The sequence below is a fragment of the Harpia harpyja genome, chromosome 4 (genome assembly GCF_026419915.1).
Source record: "Harpia harpyja isolate bHarHar1 chromosome 4, bHarHar1 primary haplotype, whole genome shotgun sequence".
NCBI classification, from domain to species: Eukaryota; Metazoa; Chordata; class Aves; order Accipitriformes; family Accipitridae; genus Harpia; species Harpia harpyja.
Genome location: NC_068943.1, coordinates 30,160,457 through 30,179,729, shown reverse-complemented (window position 1 = coordinate 30,179,729; position 19,273 = coordinate 30,160,457). Strand labels below are relative to the sequence as shown.

The following is a 19,273-nucleotide window of genomic DNA, read 5'->3' as shown; positions in this document are numbered from 1 at the left end:
CACCCACGTCACTGTATCAATACATTGGCTAAAGTTCCAAAATGCTGAGAAATTCCGCTGAAGAGGTTAGACCAAAAGTCTGAAGATAGAAAAATAAGCACAGAAATTTTCAGTTTTATGATCTATTTCTATACAAGTATAGAAGAATCTATAGAAAAAAAATCTATAGAAAAAAAATCTATAGAAGTTCTGCTAGGAGGACCTAAGGGAAGTGTGTGCTCTTGAATTTACAAGAGGGGCTTCTGTTATTGTTGTTAGTGTTTGCTCATTTGTTTTTCAGATACTACTTTCACATTGCCTCAGACTCTTGAGATAACCTACTGCCCTATGCATTTCAACCCAGAGTGTCCCCAGTAAGCGAATTAGTAGTCTGCCATTAGTGTTAACTGTAATGTTATTAGGGCATCATCTAATGAGAAATGCGTAGCGCAGGTGTGCATTAGTAGAACTGGTAGAAAATTTTGAATTCTCCCTAATTTCCTCAATAGATAGATACATTCAGAGATGTGGGGTGTTCACTTTATATCCTGGTCACTATGACATGATGTGAGTCATAAAATACTACAATTACCCTGTATCACCTGTGAAGACTTCCTCTATGTTGGCTCCAGTGGGCATTATTATGTATTAGGTTAAATATAGTCAGAGTACCAGCTAAAAGTAAAAGGTACAGATCAGTACTACTCATAAAGAAAGCACTCTCCTAACTATCTGAGATGGATGCCCTAGAAGAATAAAGGTAATTGTTTGTTTCTTCTGAGACATCAGTCAATGGGTATGTCCTTAGACTTCAGTGGATTTCTGATTAGCCAGTCACTTCTTGTTTTAAAAAAGAGGATCTTTTTGATTTGGGTCTAGCCTGGGTCTAGCCGCATCTTGCCACTGAGGCTGTTGCCAAATTGTGTATAGCACTTCTGCCTCAGCACAAGGAAACCACACTAACCTCTTAGATGTCCTCGAAATATCACTGTGAAGGTTTCCCCCACTAAATGTATGTCTAATCGTCCCCCAGCTGCTTCTCTGAGACTGGCAGGTATCATTTTGCATCCCTCGGTGAAAATGCTGTAAAACATATATTGAGCTGTTTTCCAGCTGTGTTTGTTTAGGTAGGAATATTTTCTTCTGCTTGCAGCATGGGCAGTTATTTGGGATTCTTGTCAGAGTTTTCTTTTAGCTTCCTTGTATATAGTTCTTCTGTAAATGCTTTCAGCGTTCACTGTCTTTCTACCCTAAGAGGCTTTTTAGCATGTGTCAGAGAGGGATTTTGTAGATGAGTATCTGAACTACTAAACTTAAAATGGCTTGACAAGTAGCATTGAGATGAGCTGAGTAAACTTTATTTTTTGACTAAAACTATATTCACCACCTTTGTCAATGAAGTCATAGCAAAAATTTCTGTAAAAATTTGAAAAATATTTACTTTAAAAAATGCAGATTCCCTTTTCCCCAAAAAATTCTCCTCTAATTTTAATTTAGTATTCAGTGAAGTACCCTTCTTTATATAATATGTAATAAATTACAGAATATTATATATAATTATTATAAATGAAATATAATTAAAAATAAATTATAATTAGTTTATATATAATAGATACCTTGTTTGGAATCAAAAGAGACATTGGTCTGAATCCAGAATTATTTTAATTTTAGTGCACTAAAATATAAATATCTTAAAATTATAGTTAGGTCAACACAAAGAATGTTTCTGATTTTGTTTACAACAGTTACCCAGAGCTGAATGAACTGGAGCCCCTGGGGTCCACCAGCTGCCTGCCTTTGACTTATTCTCCTCTTCTGCTAACCACTCTGTCCACACATTAGGAGCTGACTACATGTAGCTTTAGATTAAATAGCAAAGGAACTACATGTATTTAATGTCATATCGTTTGTGAACTCCTATCTAGAATTAATTCATTTAAAAGCTTGTGACAATTTAGTATTCTGTTACACTGCTGCTATCTATATGTGTTGAATTTTTCTTATTTAAGGACATTTTTCTACCTTGGACTCTGTCTTTAATCGCTTACTGTGAATGGCTAGGTAGATCACCAGAGTGTATAATAATGTTGATAAAAAATTGTACACCTCTGGGAATCCTGCCTAATATCACAAACTTATCTCTGCTGTATTCTTATTCTCTCACTTTAGGTTTTTTGAGATATTTCTATTTTGTCTTAAAATAGTTTGTAACCTCTTCCAAACCCAGCCTTTGTTTTCCACTGTCTGCAATCTAGAATAAGAGGGCATCCATCCTTAGATGGGACTTCTTGGTAGTACTGCAATGTAATTATTGTCATAGAGGTTTCAATATGGTATACTAAATAGAAATTTAAAATAGTGAAATAAAATAATGGCATTCAGAGGTGCACCTCTGATATTTTTAGCAGTAAAAAAGCTGTATTGTATTTCTACAGAAAGAATGGGCGGTTACCTTCACCGCTTATATATTCTGTGACTTGTTCCATTTGGATGAGTTATTTTTTAAACGCCAATAGGTTCATCACCTACAGGTTACTTACCTTTGCAATATGTCGTAGCCCTTTCCATTGCCCCTAATTTGCTGCCCCTGTAGCAGACTTCTCGTGCTGTCCCTTGCCCCGCTCAGTAGCCTGAACTCACCTAGGAGGAAAAAAAGGAGAAGGAGTTCTCCAAACGGGCTGTAGCGTGACCTAGAAAATACACAACGGCAGCCTTTCCAGGTAGGGCAGCCTGAACCTCGTCTGAATCTGGGTCCTAACCCACATTTCAGTGAGGACGGTGATGAACAAGTACATTGGCCTTACGCCCTCCGCTTACACAGCAGCTCTCAGAAGTTTTTTAAGAGCTGGATTAGGTGATGGACAGCAGATGAATTACTGCTGCCAAGCCACTGTAAAAACCTGAGTACACCCGTGATGGTCTCCTTTCATGCTGCCAGAGAGCAGAAGGGTAGGCAGTTTCTGGCTAGATTTGAGTATTACTTTTAAAAAAAACCCTTTAAGTTGTGGGAGAGTCTAATTGGTAGGAGAAAGAGAGCACAAATGACAGAGAGGGACTTTTTACCAAGGCCTGTAGTCACAGGGCAAGGGGTAACGGTTTTAAACTGAAAGAAGGTAGGTTTAGATTGGAAGTGAGGAAGAAATTCTTTACGATGAGGGTGGTGAGGCACTGGCACAGGTTGCCCAGAGAAGTTGTGGATGCCCCATCCCTGCCAGTGTTCAAGGGCAGGTCGGATGGAGCTCTGAGTAACCTGGTCTGGTGAAAGATGTCCCTGCCCATGGCAGGGGGGTTGGAACTAGATGATCTTTAGAGGTCCCTTCCAACCCAAACTATATAATCTTGACTTGAGTTTTTGTTAGATTGAGGTTTTTATTTGCTTGGCCTCTTTTTTCTTTTTTCTTTTTTCCCTTTCTTTTATTGTAGCTTTTTGGCTCTTACAAAAAAAAAAAAAAAAAAGGATTTCATCCTCTTATTTGCCCATTGGACTCATCATTGCGATTTCTTGAGGGTAAATTTTGTCATGGAAGGATGATTACATGCTTTTCAGAACAATTTAATTTGATGTAACAATACTGTAACTGTTGCTAAATCTTCCAGAGAGATTCTGTAGAATATCCAAATTAAGCGCAATAACCAATCCATGTCTGTGTTTGAATAGTAGCTAACTGTACTTTGTTTTGGATAATGCATTTGTACTATTTTAAAATTAGTAAAAATTATCTAAGAAAAAGGTAGATTTGTCCTACCAAAGATAAAACATTTTTATCGGTAATGAAATATTGTGACTTTCTATCTAAGTGCTGATATAATTTCACAAATGTGTTGAATCATGTTATCATGGGGAACAGGGGACTCTTTATCTGTGGAAGGTCTAGTCAAGAGAGGCCTAACATTAAATGGAGTTAATATACAATTTCCTATAATTTGCAGTTTAACCATATTGCTGTTGTAGGTGGCAAGAAAGAATGCTGTGATACCAAGCCTGAAATCATTTAATCAGGAATGTAAATCAGTTATGTGCTTCAGTTACCAAATGTTGATAGAATTGGCTATGGTAGACTGTTGTTTTTTAATTACAGCTGGTCTGTAATGTTGTTGTGTTACGAGGTTCCAAGAAGGAAAATAGTATAGTATGGCAGTTTGCTATGCCAAATGACCACTGCTACTGCCAAGTATAAATACTACTAGGAGTGGGTTCTTCTACAGGATGATAACCACATCCCTAAAGTAATGAATGCCACACTTCCCTATATGTATTTATGTTTGGATAATTTATTTAAATAATGTTCCTAGTACGTGCTTTATAGCCTTCTGCCTTTTGCTATACAAATTTTAGCTTATATTGCAGACTGTGCAAGTCATTTGGCAAATGTAATTTCCATCCCTGCATACTAATCGATTTCTTCACAAACACCTGCTATCAGTTATGATAATAAAAATGCCATTCTAAATTGAAAAGGGGCCAAATGGAGCTTCCTAAGGAAATGACTTAAGTGTCTTTCAATGTCTTTAATGTAGTAATGTTCTTGTAGTGCCAACATTTTTTTTGAGCATTTGCATTTTATATAATTTTACTCTATTACATCATTTTTCCGTCTAAATGGTTCCTCATAACCATTGCTACGAAGTAGTTCGTAGTGAGATTGGAGAGGAATTTCTGTGTTTCCTCTCTTATGGGACTAAATCCAGCAACTTTATGTAGTCAAAATTCCTTAGCACAGATCTGACTGGAACATCTGGCCACTACACTAGTATAAATACTAAATGGCTGTATTGGTTCGTATAACATCACTGGGAAAATGTTGTAAAGTTGGTGGGTGCTTTGCCCTTGGACTGCATGCCAGTTTCTTCCTAAAATATAAGCCTAAATTTAGCAGCCAGATTGCAAGTAGTGTTTGAATTATCCAGGGTCGCTTTATGGCTCCCTCCATCCCAGGAAATAACTTCCCAGCAACGGTCTTTGCCAGAACCTAATCATTTTCAGCTCTGATGGGTCTTGTCTCAGCTCCGGAATGTCTCACTGGCTTTCAGCTGTATTGTCATCTCCCCTGACAATGTCCTCTGCGTTATTTGTAAGGAAACAATCCATTTTACTGATTTCTTCATGTTTTCATTTTCTCTTAGCTCTAGCCGCCCAAGCATATGCGCTAAAGGAAGAGAACGATAGTCTTCGATGGCAGCTGGATGCTTATAGGAATGAAGTGGAGCTCCTGAAACAGGAGAAAGGACAACTCTTTCGAACAGAAGAAAGCCTTACAAAGGACCAGCAGCTGCAGTTCCTACAGCAGACAATGCAAGGCATGCAGCAGGTATTGCTAAGGAAGAAAAGAACAGGTCTTCTTTTTTAGGAAAGTTGTACCATGGGGCTGAGCTGTACTTAAGACTATTAGTCATGAAGGTCCTGATTTCTTTTCAGAGTCAAAATTTTACAGATTTTAGATGGGGGAAAGGGGAGGAGAAATTGGGGACATATTTAGGGATAGTTATTTTAGGAATTCATCAACTGTAAACCCATTGATCATTCAAGAAAACTCCTTATGCATGTTCTAGTTAGGAGCAAATTACTTCAGTACATCCCTGATTGCTCTCCCGACTTAATCCAATTGGCTCTAATTCCACACAAAAGTTCAAGAAAGTTTGTCCAGTGTAGCATAGCCAATGTTCTGTGGTGTCTTCATTTGCGTTCATCTGCATCTTCAGATGCATCTCTGCTTCTCAGCTTTGTCTTTTTCTGCTCATGTTTGAGGATGACTGATACATCTCCAGCTTGTCCAGACTACCCTCCTGCTAACTTGAAAGTGCATAGCAACATCAATGCTATCTCCTGAGCTTTTATCACTTATGCTGACCCACGGGTGTAACCTTTTCATTCAGGCATTTTTTAAAGAAGTGGTTTAGTGCAGCAACAAAGCTTTTTCTTTGACACCAGTCAGCAAGAAACCGCAATGTGTCCCTGCAGGGGCGGGTCACTTTATCTTAAGCATTCTCCTTTATTTGTTGATGTGCTCCTGACATTGTGCTGGGCAAGTCTTGGCAAGCACACCCAGACTGCTCCCACTGCTTCATCCGACACGTCACTAACACGTAAGCACCCCTCATTCAACACGCATGTGTATAACATCGTTCCTGCCCAGGCACTTGTATTCAGCTGATACAAGACAGAGCGCAAGGGCAGTGTCTCACCATGATGCTGGATTGGGCTCCCACCTAGAATGGAGCTTCTCGAGATGTCACTGCAGAGGTTAATTTTGCCTCCTTCATCTGTGCCCTGAAGCAATGCAGGCACTCCTCTATCGCTCCCTGTTATTAGATTCCAGAAGGGGACAAGTTGCACCCACTTCCCGATTGCAGTAAGCTGCTTTTTTATGACAAAACCCAGGAGACATTAATTTACATGTGAGCTGCCTAGTTGGGTTAGGAATTGCATGGCTATCACGGTACCCATCAAATCCAACAAGTCTGCAAATCCCACCTAACGCCAAATAACAGAGCACAAGACAAGCCTACACGTGTTTATATAGCCCCTTTAAGCCTGCAAAGTTTTACAAAATTAGGGTGATTTATGGTACAGTGGAATACTTCTGAACAAAATATTTGAAAAATCGAAAATCAGTCATCGATAATGCAGGAATAAAATCTTTCCCGAACTTAGGAATGAAGTCATTAATCAGAAATACTTGAGGTTTCAGTATACTTTAGATATGCTTGAGGTCTATTCACGATCTTATCCTTATATAAATGGATACTTAAATATCACTGGCTTCATTAAATTTAACTGCATATATAAATATTGTGCTAAATTTCAGCCTGGTGCTAATTCTCCATTAAAATTAGTGAAAAGTGGGCACAAAATACTACTAAATCAAAATGCTAGAGCCCTAATGCTCATTTTGCATTATTATAATTTCCTACCTGGGGTCTGGATGAAGGATAATCAAGTCTGTAGAATATAAATAGATTTCTATTGAACTTCAAGCAAATGTTAATAAAGCAAGTCAATAACAGAGAGTGACTTACTTATCTCTCTGTTCATCTAGCAATGGACATTGTAGTCCCTATTCCTCTGAGAGTTTCTATGTTCATGACAATTTTGCTGTGAGGTTCTGAATCTTTCTAGTTTGCCATCTTAGGGTCAGACATACTAACTCCCAATGGGATATAATTAGAGATGGCCCAAGGAGCTGGAGAAGACATTGCAGATAATCCAGTCTGACAATATGCTGAGGAAGGCGACAACACAGAAGCACGGGAGGTGGAGTTCAGAATATTTGGTGGGAAATTATCAGTCAATTAAGCAGCTGGATGATGGCTTTGGATTTCAATGATTAGCCATAGTCATGACATCCCATAACCTTTGTGCTTTTTGTGCAGTTCATGCACGAATATTTAGAAATAAACCTTTGATTTAGGCAGACTTTGTTTTATCTCAGCTTGGTTTTGTAAGTGTTGAGAGATGACAACCTTAGCTGAAATCCATCGGTATAGCAGGTGCTCAGCATCTATGGAAATCAGTCTCTCTATGAAATATTAAACATATAGCCAGGACTTGAGTAGTAATAATTTAACAAGAAGACCTGTATTCCCTTTTATCCTTTTTTATATGTTAAAATTAATTTCAGACAAGGTAAACTGAATGCCATTGAATTCCTGAACCCTGTATATGTGTCAGCATTAAAAAAATGTATTCTTCCTCCTTCTTTCCTCTTCATTCTCCCCCACTTTTTCATACACCTCTTCTTCTTCTAACTTTGAAAACTAGAGAACAAGTGATTTGAGCTGCAGCCTGAAAAGCAGATTTATCTGAGAAAAAGTGGATGCATTTTCAGAATCAAGAAACTTTCTGTAAACATTTTTGGTGCCAAACAATAGCAAATAACACACCATCAATGTATTTTGAATGTACTTCTACCATCTGGACATTTTTCAGGATTCTTCCCTACATTTGCAGGACTGATGAAGTGAATGTTTATTTTCTCTTCCATCACTCCTACTGATCTAAAGTAGCATCAGCAAAATCACACAGATGTTTGCTTATGAAGTATACCTTATGGGCAGTAGTAGCAACCTGCTTATTTAGTGTGTCTAAAAAAGAAAATCCTTTGGACTAATGACATTGAACTTATGGGGTTTTTAGTCAACTTCCTCCATAAAACTGTGTCACAGTTTAATTTCATACCCACTGTGACATCTCAAACAAATGGAAATAATGTCTTGTATCCATGGTAACTGTCGTGGTTTAACCCCAGCCAGCAACTAAACACCACGCAGCCGCTCACTCACTCCCCCCCACTCAGTGGGATGGGGGAGAAAATCGGGAAAAGAAGCAAAACCCGTGGGTTGAGATAAGAACGGTTTAATAGAACAGAAAAGAAGAAACTAATAATGATAATGATAACACTAATAAAATGACAACAGCAATAATGAAAGGATTGGAATGTACAAATGATGTACAGTGCAATTGCTCACCACCCGCCGACCGACACCCAGCCAGTCCCCGAGCGGTGAATCCCTGCCCCCCCCCACTTCCCCGTTCCTAAACTGGATGGGACGTCACATGGTATGGAATACACCGTTGGCCAGTTTGGGTCAGGTGCCCTGGCTGTGTCCTGTGCCAACTTCTTGTGCCCCTCCAGCTTTCTCACTGGCTGGGCATGAGAAGCTGAAAAATCCTTGACATTAGTCTAAACACTACTGAGCAACAACTGAAAACATCAGTGTTATCAACATTCTTCACATACTGAACTCAAAACATAGCACTGTACCAGCTACTAGGAAGACAGTTAACTCTATCCCAGCTGAAACCAGGACAGTATCCACCCCTTATTCTATACCATTGACGTCATGCACAGTTCCCATACCTTTAGTTACATCCTGATCAATCATCACCTTTCTATTCCTTTAAGACATATGAGCAATGATATATATATATGTATACACACACAGAGATATCATTCCTTTAGTTCATGGGTCATGTTCATAAAATGTTCATTGAGTTCATTTAGTTTCCGACTCTGGGCTCCATCTGTCATACCAGTCTTTTCTGGGCAGGAGGGATGGTGCAAAGTCCTCTCAGTCGGTAGAGCAGAATTGGGCTTCAGTGCAGTGTGACAAGCAGGTGACATTTGGCGCAGCAGGAGGATGGTGTGTATCATTGGATTGTTGCATGCTGGAGTCAGTTCTGGTTCCATCACTACTGCGCTTTGCTCAGTTTTATCACAGTTCTTTTCTTGCTTGATCTAAGTGATTCTTACTATAGTACTATGGATATAGCACATAATTATAGTAAGGATAATATACAGTAACAGGGTTATATAGCAACTAATATACAGTTTAATTCTGGCTGTTCTCACCTAAAATTAAATCCCCTTGAGGCACACATCGGACTTCCCCATCTTTTCGCATCACCCACCAAGTGCACCCAGGCCCTTGAGCAAAAGCAATCCCACGAAAGGGTTTACCTTTGCCTGAGGCAGGAGTAACCCAGACTGTCTTCCCTAACATATTTTTTATGTGCACTACAGGGACTTTATCCCCTTCTACAGTATGTAAAAATTCTGACTGGGCAGGGCCACCCCGATTGGCAGATCCTCTGGTGTTGACTAACCAGGTGGCTTTTGCTAAATGTGTATCCCAATGTTTGAAAGTTCCACCCCCCATTGCTCTCAATGTAGTCTTTAACAGTCCATTGTATCGCGCAATTTTCCCAGAGGCTGGTGCATGATAGGGGATATGATACACCCACTCAATGCCATGCTCTTTGGCCCAGGTGTCTATGAGGTTGTTTCGGAAATGAGTCCTGTTGTCTGACTCAATTCGTTCTGGGGTGCCATGTCGCCACAAGACTTGCTTTTCTAGGCCCAGGATAGTGTTCCGGGCGGTGGCATGGGGCACAGAATATGTTTCCAGCCACCCAGTGGTTGCTTCCACCATTGTGAGCACATAGTGCTTGCCTTGGCGAGTTTGTGGGAGTGTGATATAGTCAATCTGCCAGGCTTCTCCATATTTATATTTCAGCCATCGCCCTCCATACCACAGGGGCTTTAACTGCTTGGCTTGCTTAATTGCAGCACATGTTTCACATTCATGGATAACCTGTGCAATAGTGTCCATGGTCAAGTCCACCCCTCGGTCACGAGCCCATCTATATGTTGCATCTCTTCCCTGATGGCCTGAAGCATCATGGGCCCACCGAGCCATAAATAGCTCACCCTTATGTTGCCAGTCCAGGTCCACCTGAGCCACTTCAATCTTGGCAGCCTGATCCACCTGTTGGTTGTTTTGATGTTCTTCAGTGGCCCGACTCTTGGGTATGTGAGCATCTACATGACGTACTTTTACAACCAGATTCTCTAGCCGGGATGCAATATCTTGCCACAGTGCGACAGCCCAGATGGGTTTACCTCTGCGCTGCCAGTTGCTCTGCTTCCATTGCTGTAGCCACCCCCACAGGGCATTTGCCACCATCCATGAGTCAGTATAGAGATAGAGCACTGGCCACTTTTCTCTTTCAGCAATATCTAATGCTAGCTGGATGGCTTTCACCTCTGCAAACTGACTCGATTCACCTTCTCCTTCAGCAGTTTCTGCAACTTGTCGTGTAGGACTCCATACGGCAGCTTTCCACCTCCGATGCTTTCCCACGATGCGACAGGATCCATCAGTGAACAGGGCATATTGCCTCTCATTTTCTGGCAGTTTATTATACAGCGGGGCCTCTTCAGCACGTGCCACCTCCTCCTCTGGCGACATTCCAAAATCTTTGCCTTCTGGCCAGTCCGTGATCACTTCCAAAATTCCTGGGCGACTGGGGTTTCCTATGCGAGCCCGTTGTGTGATCAGTGCAATCCACTTACTCCACGTGGCATCAGTCGCGTGATGTGTAGAGGAGACCCTCCCTTTGAACATCCAGCCCAGCACTGGCAGTCGGGGTGCTAAGAGGAGCTGTGTTTCAGTACCAACAACTTCTGAGGCAGCTTGAACTCCTTCATATGCTGCCAATATCTCTTTTTCAGTTGGAGTATAGCGAGCTTCGGATCCCCGATATCCTCGACTCCAAAACCCCAGGGGTCGGCCTCGGGTCTCCCCAGGTGCTTTCTGCCAGAGGCTCCAGGTAGGGCCATTCTCCCCAGCTGCAGTATAGAGCACATTTTTAACATCTTGTCCTGTCCGGACTGGTCCAAGGGCTACTGCGTGAACAATCTCCCTCTTAATTTGTTCAAAGGCTTGTTGTTGCTCAGGGCCCCATTGAAAATCATTCTTCTTTCGGGTCACTTGATAGAGAGGGCTTACAATCAGACTGTAATTTGGAATATGCATTCTCCAAAAGCCCACGACACCTAAGAAGGCCTGTGTTTCCTTTTTATTAGTTGGTGGAGACATAGCTGCTATTTTGTTAATCACATCCATTGGGATCTGACGACGCCCATCTTGCCATTTTATTCCTAAAAACTGGATCTCCCGTGCAGGTCCCTTGACCTTACTTTCTTTTATGGCAAAACCGGCTTTCAGAAGGATTTGGATTATTTTCTTCCCTTTCTCAAAGACTTCTTCTGCTGTGTTGCCCCATACGATGATGTCATCAATGTATTGCAGATGTTCCGGAGCTTCACCTTTTTCCAGTGCAGTCTGGATTAGTCCATGGCAAATAGTGGGGCTGTGTTTCCACCCCTGGGGCAATCGATTCCAAGTGTACTGGACACCCGTCCAAGTAAAGGCAAATTGTGGACGACACTCTGCTGCCAGAGGGATTGAGAAAAACGCATTAGCAATGTCAATTGTAGCATACCACTTGGCTGCCTTTGACTCTAGTTCGTATTGAAGTTCTAGCATATCTGGAACGGCAGCACTCAGCGGTGGCGTAACTTCATTCAGGCCGCGATAGTCAACTGTTAGTCTCCACTCCCCATTAGACTTTCGCACGGGCCATATGGGACTATTAAAAGGTGAGCGAGTTTTGCTGATCACTCCTTGGCTCTCCAGCTGGCGAATCAACTTGTGGATGGGAATCAGAGAGTCTCGGTTGGTGCGATATTGCCGCCGGTGCACCGTCGTGGTAGCAATTGGTACTTGTTGTTCTTCAACCCTCAGCAACCCCACAATCGAAGGGTCTTGAGAGAGACCAGGCAGGGTAGACAGCTGTTCCGTGCCCTCCGTCTCCAAGGCAGCTATACCAAAAGCCCATCGATACCCCTTTGGGTCCTTAAAATACCCTCTCCTGAGATAGTCTATGCCAAGGATGCACGGAGCCTCTGGACCAGTCACAATGGGGTGTTTCTGCCATTCATTCCCAGTTAGACTTACTTCAGCTTCCAATACAGTTAAGTCTTGGGATCCCCCTGTCACACCAGAAATAGAAATGGGTTCTGCCCCTTCATAACTTGATGGCATTAAAGTACACTGTGCGCCGGTGTCTACTAGAGCCTTATACTCCTGTGGGTCTAACGTGCCAGGCCATCGAATCCACACAGTCCAATAGACCCGGTTATCCCTTTCCTCCACCTGGCTGGAGGCAGGGCCCCTCTAATTCTGGTCAGAGTATCCAGTATTCACTTCTCGTAAAATTGGCTCAGAAGTCCCTTCAAGAGGATCAGAAATAAGATCAGCCCTTCTACTCTGTTTGGAAACCAGAGCGGCATTTTTCCTGGTAGAATCCCCTTTTGTGGTGTTTTTTCCTCGCAGCTCACGTACCCGTGCATTTAGGACCGAGGTAGGTTTTCCATCCCATTTCCTCATGTCCTCTCCATGATCACATAAGTAAAACCACAGGGCACCTCGCGGTGTGTACCTTCTATATTCTCTCTCTTGGGCAGAGGAGCGCTCACTCCTAATAGCTGAGACATTGGTCCTTACAGGTGGGCAACAGGACATCTCCTCTTTGAATTGCTGGAAATCCTCGGACAGCTTCTCCACAGCCGAAATGCAGGCTTGTAGGGAGGAGGAGAGATTTTCTTCGTATTGACGGAGTTGGCGAGCCACTTCATCCACTGTCGGTGCCTCTTCGTCTTTCCAGGTCATTATTGCCAGTGAGTTGGCATAGGACGATGGTGCGCTCCGTACAAACTTCCGCCACATGGGTCGTGTGCATTGGACTTCGTCTGGATCTTTGGGTAATTGTGGGTTGTCCGGATCATGATGAATTGTCTCTAGCACAGCTAATTCCCTCAGATATTGGATACCTTTTTCCATGGTTGTCCACTTGCTTGATTGACATATAACATCTTCCTTAAAGGGGTACCTTTCCTTCACACTTGACAGGAGTCGCCTCCAGAGGCTAATGGCTTGTGTCCCTCTTCCAATTGCCTTGTCAATGCCACCTTCCCTGGCAAGCGATCCCAGCTGCTTGGCTTCCCTACCTTCTAATTCCAAGCTATTAGCCCCATTGTCCCAGCATCGGAGGAGCCAGGTGATAATATGCTCACCTATACGGCGGCCAAAATCTTTTCGCATATCCCGCAGCTCACTCAAGGATAGGGACCGGGTTATTACCTCTGGTTCTGCCTCTTCCTCCTGTTCCCGTGATGACCCTGGTTCGCCTTCATCCTTCGCTAAGCGAACTGATTTTTTTGTATATTTCTTTTTCTGTACGGGGGCAACTGATACTGGTGCAGGTTGGTCCCCTGGTTCAGTTGCAGTACCGCTTGCTGGGTCTTGGATAACCGCAGTGTCTGTTGCCAAGGTTTGGGTAGCTGCCGTGCTCATTGCCGAGGCTGGAGGGGCTGCAGTGCCTGTCGCTGAGGTTTGGGTAGCCACAGTGCTCGTCGCCGGGGCTGGAGGGGCTGCAGTGCCCGTTGCCGAGGTTTGAGTGACCGCAGTGCTCATCGTTTTGTTGTTAGGTCCAGAGACCTTCTCTTCCCCTTGAGGGTACTGAGTGGTGTCGAACAGGGCTCGATAGGCATGGGCCAGGCCCCAGCATGTTGCAGTAATTTGTATCTCTCTGGAGCTGCCGGGGTGACAGCATACCTTTTCCAAATATTTTACTAGTTCTTCTGGATTCTGCACTTGTTCAGGGGTGAATTTCCAAAACATTGGAGGTGCCCACTTTTCTAGGTACTTGCCCATACTACCCCACACACCCTGCCACTCATAATTATCCAGCCTTGGGGCAGATCTCTGGGTGATTTTCTTAAATAGTTGTTTAACCTTAAACGAGAGCTGGACCACATTCAGAAGCATGCTAATTCCTAGCAGTAGGGCTAGGACCGTGCTGGTCCCAACATCCCAAGAGTATTCAAATTTTTCAAAATTCTCAAACACCATTGTAACTGGACTGAAGGAGAAAGGAGAGGGGAAGAAAGGTATCCCACCCATAGACTGGTTTTCCAAGGAGGAAAGGTAAATGGTATAATTATTAATAGTTTCCCACAGATGGCTTCCACAGTATAAAGGTGACAATGCTGGGTGCAAGTACCGGATTAATCCCACAGCTGACGACTTTATCATACCATAAACCAGTGTTATACAATGCATCAAAGCGAAAACCTTAATCCACCTCCCACGGATGATAAGCAGCAGAAGAGGGACTACATACAGCAAGCGAGGTGATACATAACAGAACTTTAAAAACCAGAGCAACAACTCTAAGAACACATAAATCAACATAATGACCAGCGACTATTAGACCAATATAATGAATGCTTATAACAAATTTGTTTTAACAAGCTCTGGTCAGGTTTGTCGTTATCTCAACCCTTCGTGCCCCACGTTGGGCGCCAAAAAGGACTGTCGTGGTTTAACCCCAGCCAGCAACTAAACACCACGCAGCCGCTCACTCACTCCCCCCCACTCAGTGGGATGGGGGAGAAAATCGGGAAAAGAAGCAAAACCCGTGGGTTGAGATAAGAACGGTTTAATAGAACAGAAAAGAAGAAACTAATAATGATAATGATAACACTAATAAAATGACAACAGCAATAATGAAAGGATTGGAATGTACAAATGATGCACAGTGCAATTGCTCACCACCCGCCGACCGACACCCAGCCAGTCCCCGAGCAGTGAATCCCTGCCCCCCCCCACTTCCCCGTTCCTAAACTGGATGGGACGTCACATGGTATGGAATACACCGTTGGCCAGTTTGGGTCAGGTGCCCTGGCTGTGTCCTGTGCCAACTTCTTGTGCCCCTCCAGCTTTCTCACTGGCTGGGCATGAGAAGCTGAAAAATCCTTGACATTAGTCTAAACACTACTGAGCAACAACTGAAAACATCAGTGTTATCAACATTCTTCACATACTGAACTCAAAACATAGCACTGTACCAGCTACTAGGAAGACAGTTAACTATCCCAGCTGAAACCAGGACAGTAACAAATGAGATACACTTTACCTGATTTTGAGATGGAAATTGAATTAACTTGTCACTGCTGCACAGGTGGTATTGCCTTCAATTTATTTCTACATGAGAACACACATACCAAGCAGATCACTTTTCGCATGGCTCTGTTTTTCCAGCAGTGTTTGGCATTCTCTAACAAAGTCTGTGATCACAAGGGAGGATGTTTTAGTTGTAACTATTTTTACAATACTTCACAGCACAGCTGTAAGAATTTTTTAAATCTTGTCTCTCTGTCTGAAATGTTTTACCAGATACATGACTATAGGTAATGCAGAAAATATCACCTCGTAGTGCTGCTTAATGCTTGCCATTATAAGACTCAGTTTTCAGTGGGTACATAATTTCTCCAAATTTTAACCATTTGGGTTACCGTATTCCATGTGGAGTAGCAACCAAAATTCTTTTGAAAAAATTCTCATCAAAATGTTTCGGCCATTCCAAGGACAAAGCATGAAAACTATGCTCTTCTTGTTTGTTGTCGACCAAAGAAAATTCTTGAGGAAATACACTTGCCACCTTCATGCTTTGAAACAAGGACTCAGAATTTGGCAGTGAGTCGCTATTGAATTAATGATGTGGCTTCCATATCCTTTATAAAATCTGCCTGAAACTGATAACGTTGGAAGCCTTTGAAAAATATCAGTTGGCCACATAGGAGATGCTACTCATTAGCACATTTCCAAGTAAATTTTAGAATTTAATGGTTATCCAGGGTTGTTCATGAACCACCTCCATAGCACAGCCATCGGTGCAATGTTTTACTCCCCAAGTTAGTCCTGAGTCTAGAGAGCACACCTCCTTCAGCATGGCTCTCTAATTGAGCAAGTTAGTTCCACCTTTTCGGCAGGCTTAATTGGCCAAGGTACGGTGCCGTACTTGCACAGCTGTCCTGATTCCTGAACTGGTTCATTTGCCAATAGACTGGTAATTCTGCACGGTGCTTCATCGCACCATGTAAATGTATGATAATGTTCTTTCCTCTCACAACTCCCTGAGCATGATGGGCTGAATTTAAGCTCCTGCAGGCAAGGGTGTCATCCAGAAATCCCCATCTAAATCATGCTTCCACCTATGTTTTCTCCGGAGAGCGTACTACAGTGCTGCTATTGCACATGCTGGGGGGTATCTGGGACATTTAAGAGGCACCTCATTGCCCCCATCCCCTAAGGGCCCTGATTCATTAGCTGAGCTGGGGTTCCTACTCCTAACGCACAGCGACAGCACGAGCTCCCCTTCCTTGGCGGTGATGCATTAAAGCCGAGCCATGGGGTTATTGCACGAGCAGGGGATGCGTGGGGGGGGGGTGCCTCTCCTAAAATTAGTGCTCGGGGTGGAAAGCAAAAACAATAGGAACAGTTGTGGGTGGTCGGCGTAGGGCTGACGTAAAGGCTGATACGCTGCTGTGGGTGCCACCGACTGTGTTAGCCCAGGGTGTCTCAGCAGCAGGCTGAACATATTCTGGCCCTGTTGATGACCCACATGGGTGTCACTGAGGCAGCGTGATGAAAAGTCCTCTTTTGTCTTGTCTTCTGTTTTTTTTCTCCCGGACAATATCAATGTCGCTCAAATAGCAATGCAGGTTGCGAACCTGAGGACTCAGAAGCCAGGAATTGCCAGAACTACTGCCTGTGTATCTTGCTTCAGATACCTCAGAGACCCTTCTCCATTCAGTGCCGCAGACAGCGAGCACACGTTTAATCATCACCTATTCAATACCTTCCTGTCCTTGCTGTTCAATATGCAACTCAAGGTCTCGCTGCAAAGGCCACTTTGCTCCTGACATTTCCTACCCACTGAGGACTAGCTTTTGCAGTTTACTAATCCTTTAGCATGTAAAATAAATAGCACGTGCACCTGACACTTATACACCTTTTTTAAAAGGGCTCTGATAAATGCCAGGTGATTAGCAGTCATTACAGGCTTTCAGCGTTCATCCAGGGAAGGACAGTTTGGTCTGTAATATGCCTCCCTGTTGTGGTTGGGAGGGTGAGAAGAGCTGCTGGAGTGCATCGCAGGTCCCTCCTTATGCTCACTGCTCCCTCAAAGGGAGATGCCCAGGGCACGTATTTGGTGACAAGGACCGTGGGGTGAACAACTTCCACAGAACAGTCACTGGGAGCTGGGTTAGGATGCTTTTGTCTAAGGGAGATGGCACAAGGCTCATCTCAGCTTTTTAAGCAAGATCATATACCTCTAATGTATAGTAACCACTCTGAGTAGAAAAGCCAGAGATAGCTACTGTTGGCCTCGCTGTGTTGCCTTTTGAATTGGATTTCTACCATTCCCAGCCACCGGAGCAGAGCTAGTCCATTTTCAGACATCCTCACTGAGCTAGCAGAACTTTTTTTTTACAAGTAAAGATGGCATTGCTCAGTTCTTTCCTCTCCTACCCTATATGAAAAGTAGTTTTTTCTCATACAAGTAATGGAAGAACTGACTATTCCCATGGTCCATTCTCTTTCAGTGGGAGCAGGAAGGAAAAGCACGTTTCTGTCCAGGAGGTTTCAACAGCTAGTAGGATAGGTGTCATAAAACTTTTTTTCCACATCACTCTTCTAACCAATCTACCACATATTAATTTCCAATAAGCCTCAGCTGGCATTTAGGTCTGCAGCTCTCAGATCCTTCACAGATGTTGTTAACTGTCACAGCCATTCCTTTCTCTCACATACAAACTTTCTGAAATGTCAGAAGTCACAGACACATATGCCGTTGACTGAAAATTGCCCAATCTGGTGCCACGTGAGTGCCATGACCATTATAACAACCATTTACCTTTAAATATACGGGTTCTAGTAGCAGTTTAGCACTGACATTAACATCATTGTTGAATAGATGGAGCATGTTATGGCTGTATTTATTAATAAAGCCTAAATGCAGAGGAGATTTGTAGTCTTTTTTTATCCACCTACTTTTTGCTTACCAAACATCTATTCAGCATATAACCCACCCAATGTACTTACGCACAACTATAAACTGATTCTTCTCCAAATGCAGTATTAAAAAGAAGAGTAAATAAAAGGGATAAAAAACATTACCCCTTTTATTTGCATTTTACCTGCTGAATAAACAGACCAGAATAATTAAGTTGGAAATGTTTTTTATTACTGCTCTTGCGGTATGAATTCCAGTTAGATTTTTCTGTTTTCCTATAAAAGTGGCACTGGAGTAGTAACGGCAATATTGATCAACACTGATAATTTTATAGGGAACGGATACAGGATAGGTGCAAGGGACTGGACCCAATGTCCAGATGTTCACTTCCAGGCCTGTCTCTTCTTCTCTCGCCCAACGGCTGATATTTGGAAACTGGTTAAGAAATATGTCTGCTCCCAGGACAGAGAGAAATGTTCACATAAGTATTATTTTTGTTCTCTTGTGCTTTTAAGGGCTCTGTACAGTACTGTCCACAGTCAAACTTCCAGAAAATACTTACTCTTTCGGATTATATTAAAAAAAAAAAGAGCAGTTGGCAATTAAGTGCTAATTATTTACCAGATCTCAGACAAGCCAAATGGGTTCTCCTCTGTGTTTATCAACCTTTCCTTATTGAAAGTAGTGTTTAATTTCCTACTTGTGCCACCACCACTCCAACAATATTAGGGGAAGTGTAAATAAGGGCCCACAGATGCTTTAAGCACCATATTCTCGATAGCTGTTCTAGTGGTAAGATGGTGGAAGGTAGCATCTTTTTGCCTGCTACCACTGGTAAAGCTAAACTGAGATTGGCAGCAAGAATAAACACTTTGGAGAGAAATAATTGGGTGCACAAATTTTATTTAAAATATAAAAGAAATCAACTACTAGCTTCATTAACATGCTTGTGTAGTTTAGTGGTGGTAAAGGACAGATCTCATAAGTTTTACAGTCCAGTGATCTTACATGAATTCTTTAAAAGATCCTAAATACTAGCATTGGCTTGCTGATTACATAGTTTTCAAATGTGTTTGATGCTATCATTAC

At 42.6% G+C, this 19,273-nt stretch overlaps 1 protein-coding gene across 6 annotated transcripts in view; it reads left to right on the top strand.

Moving 5' to 3' along the window:
- ENOX1 (ecto-NOX disulfide-thiol exchanger 1) overlaps positions 1–19,273 on the top strand; it is a 370,436-nt gene that overhangs the window by 314,827 nt on the left and 36,336 nt on the right. For all 6 annotated transcript variants that reach the window (XM_052786075.1, XM_052786076.1, XM_052786074.1 and 3 more), the window contains one exon: positions 5,104–5,288. In XM_052786075.1, the coding sequence (XP_052642035.1) occupies positions 5,104–5,288 (185 nt within the window). The remainder of the gene's footprint in view (positions 1–5,103; positions 5,289–19,273) is intronic.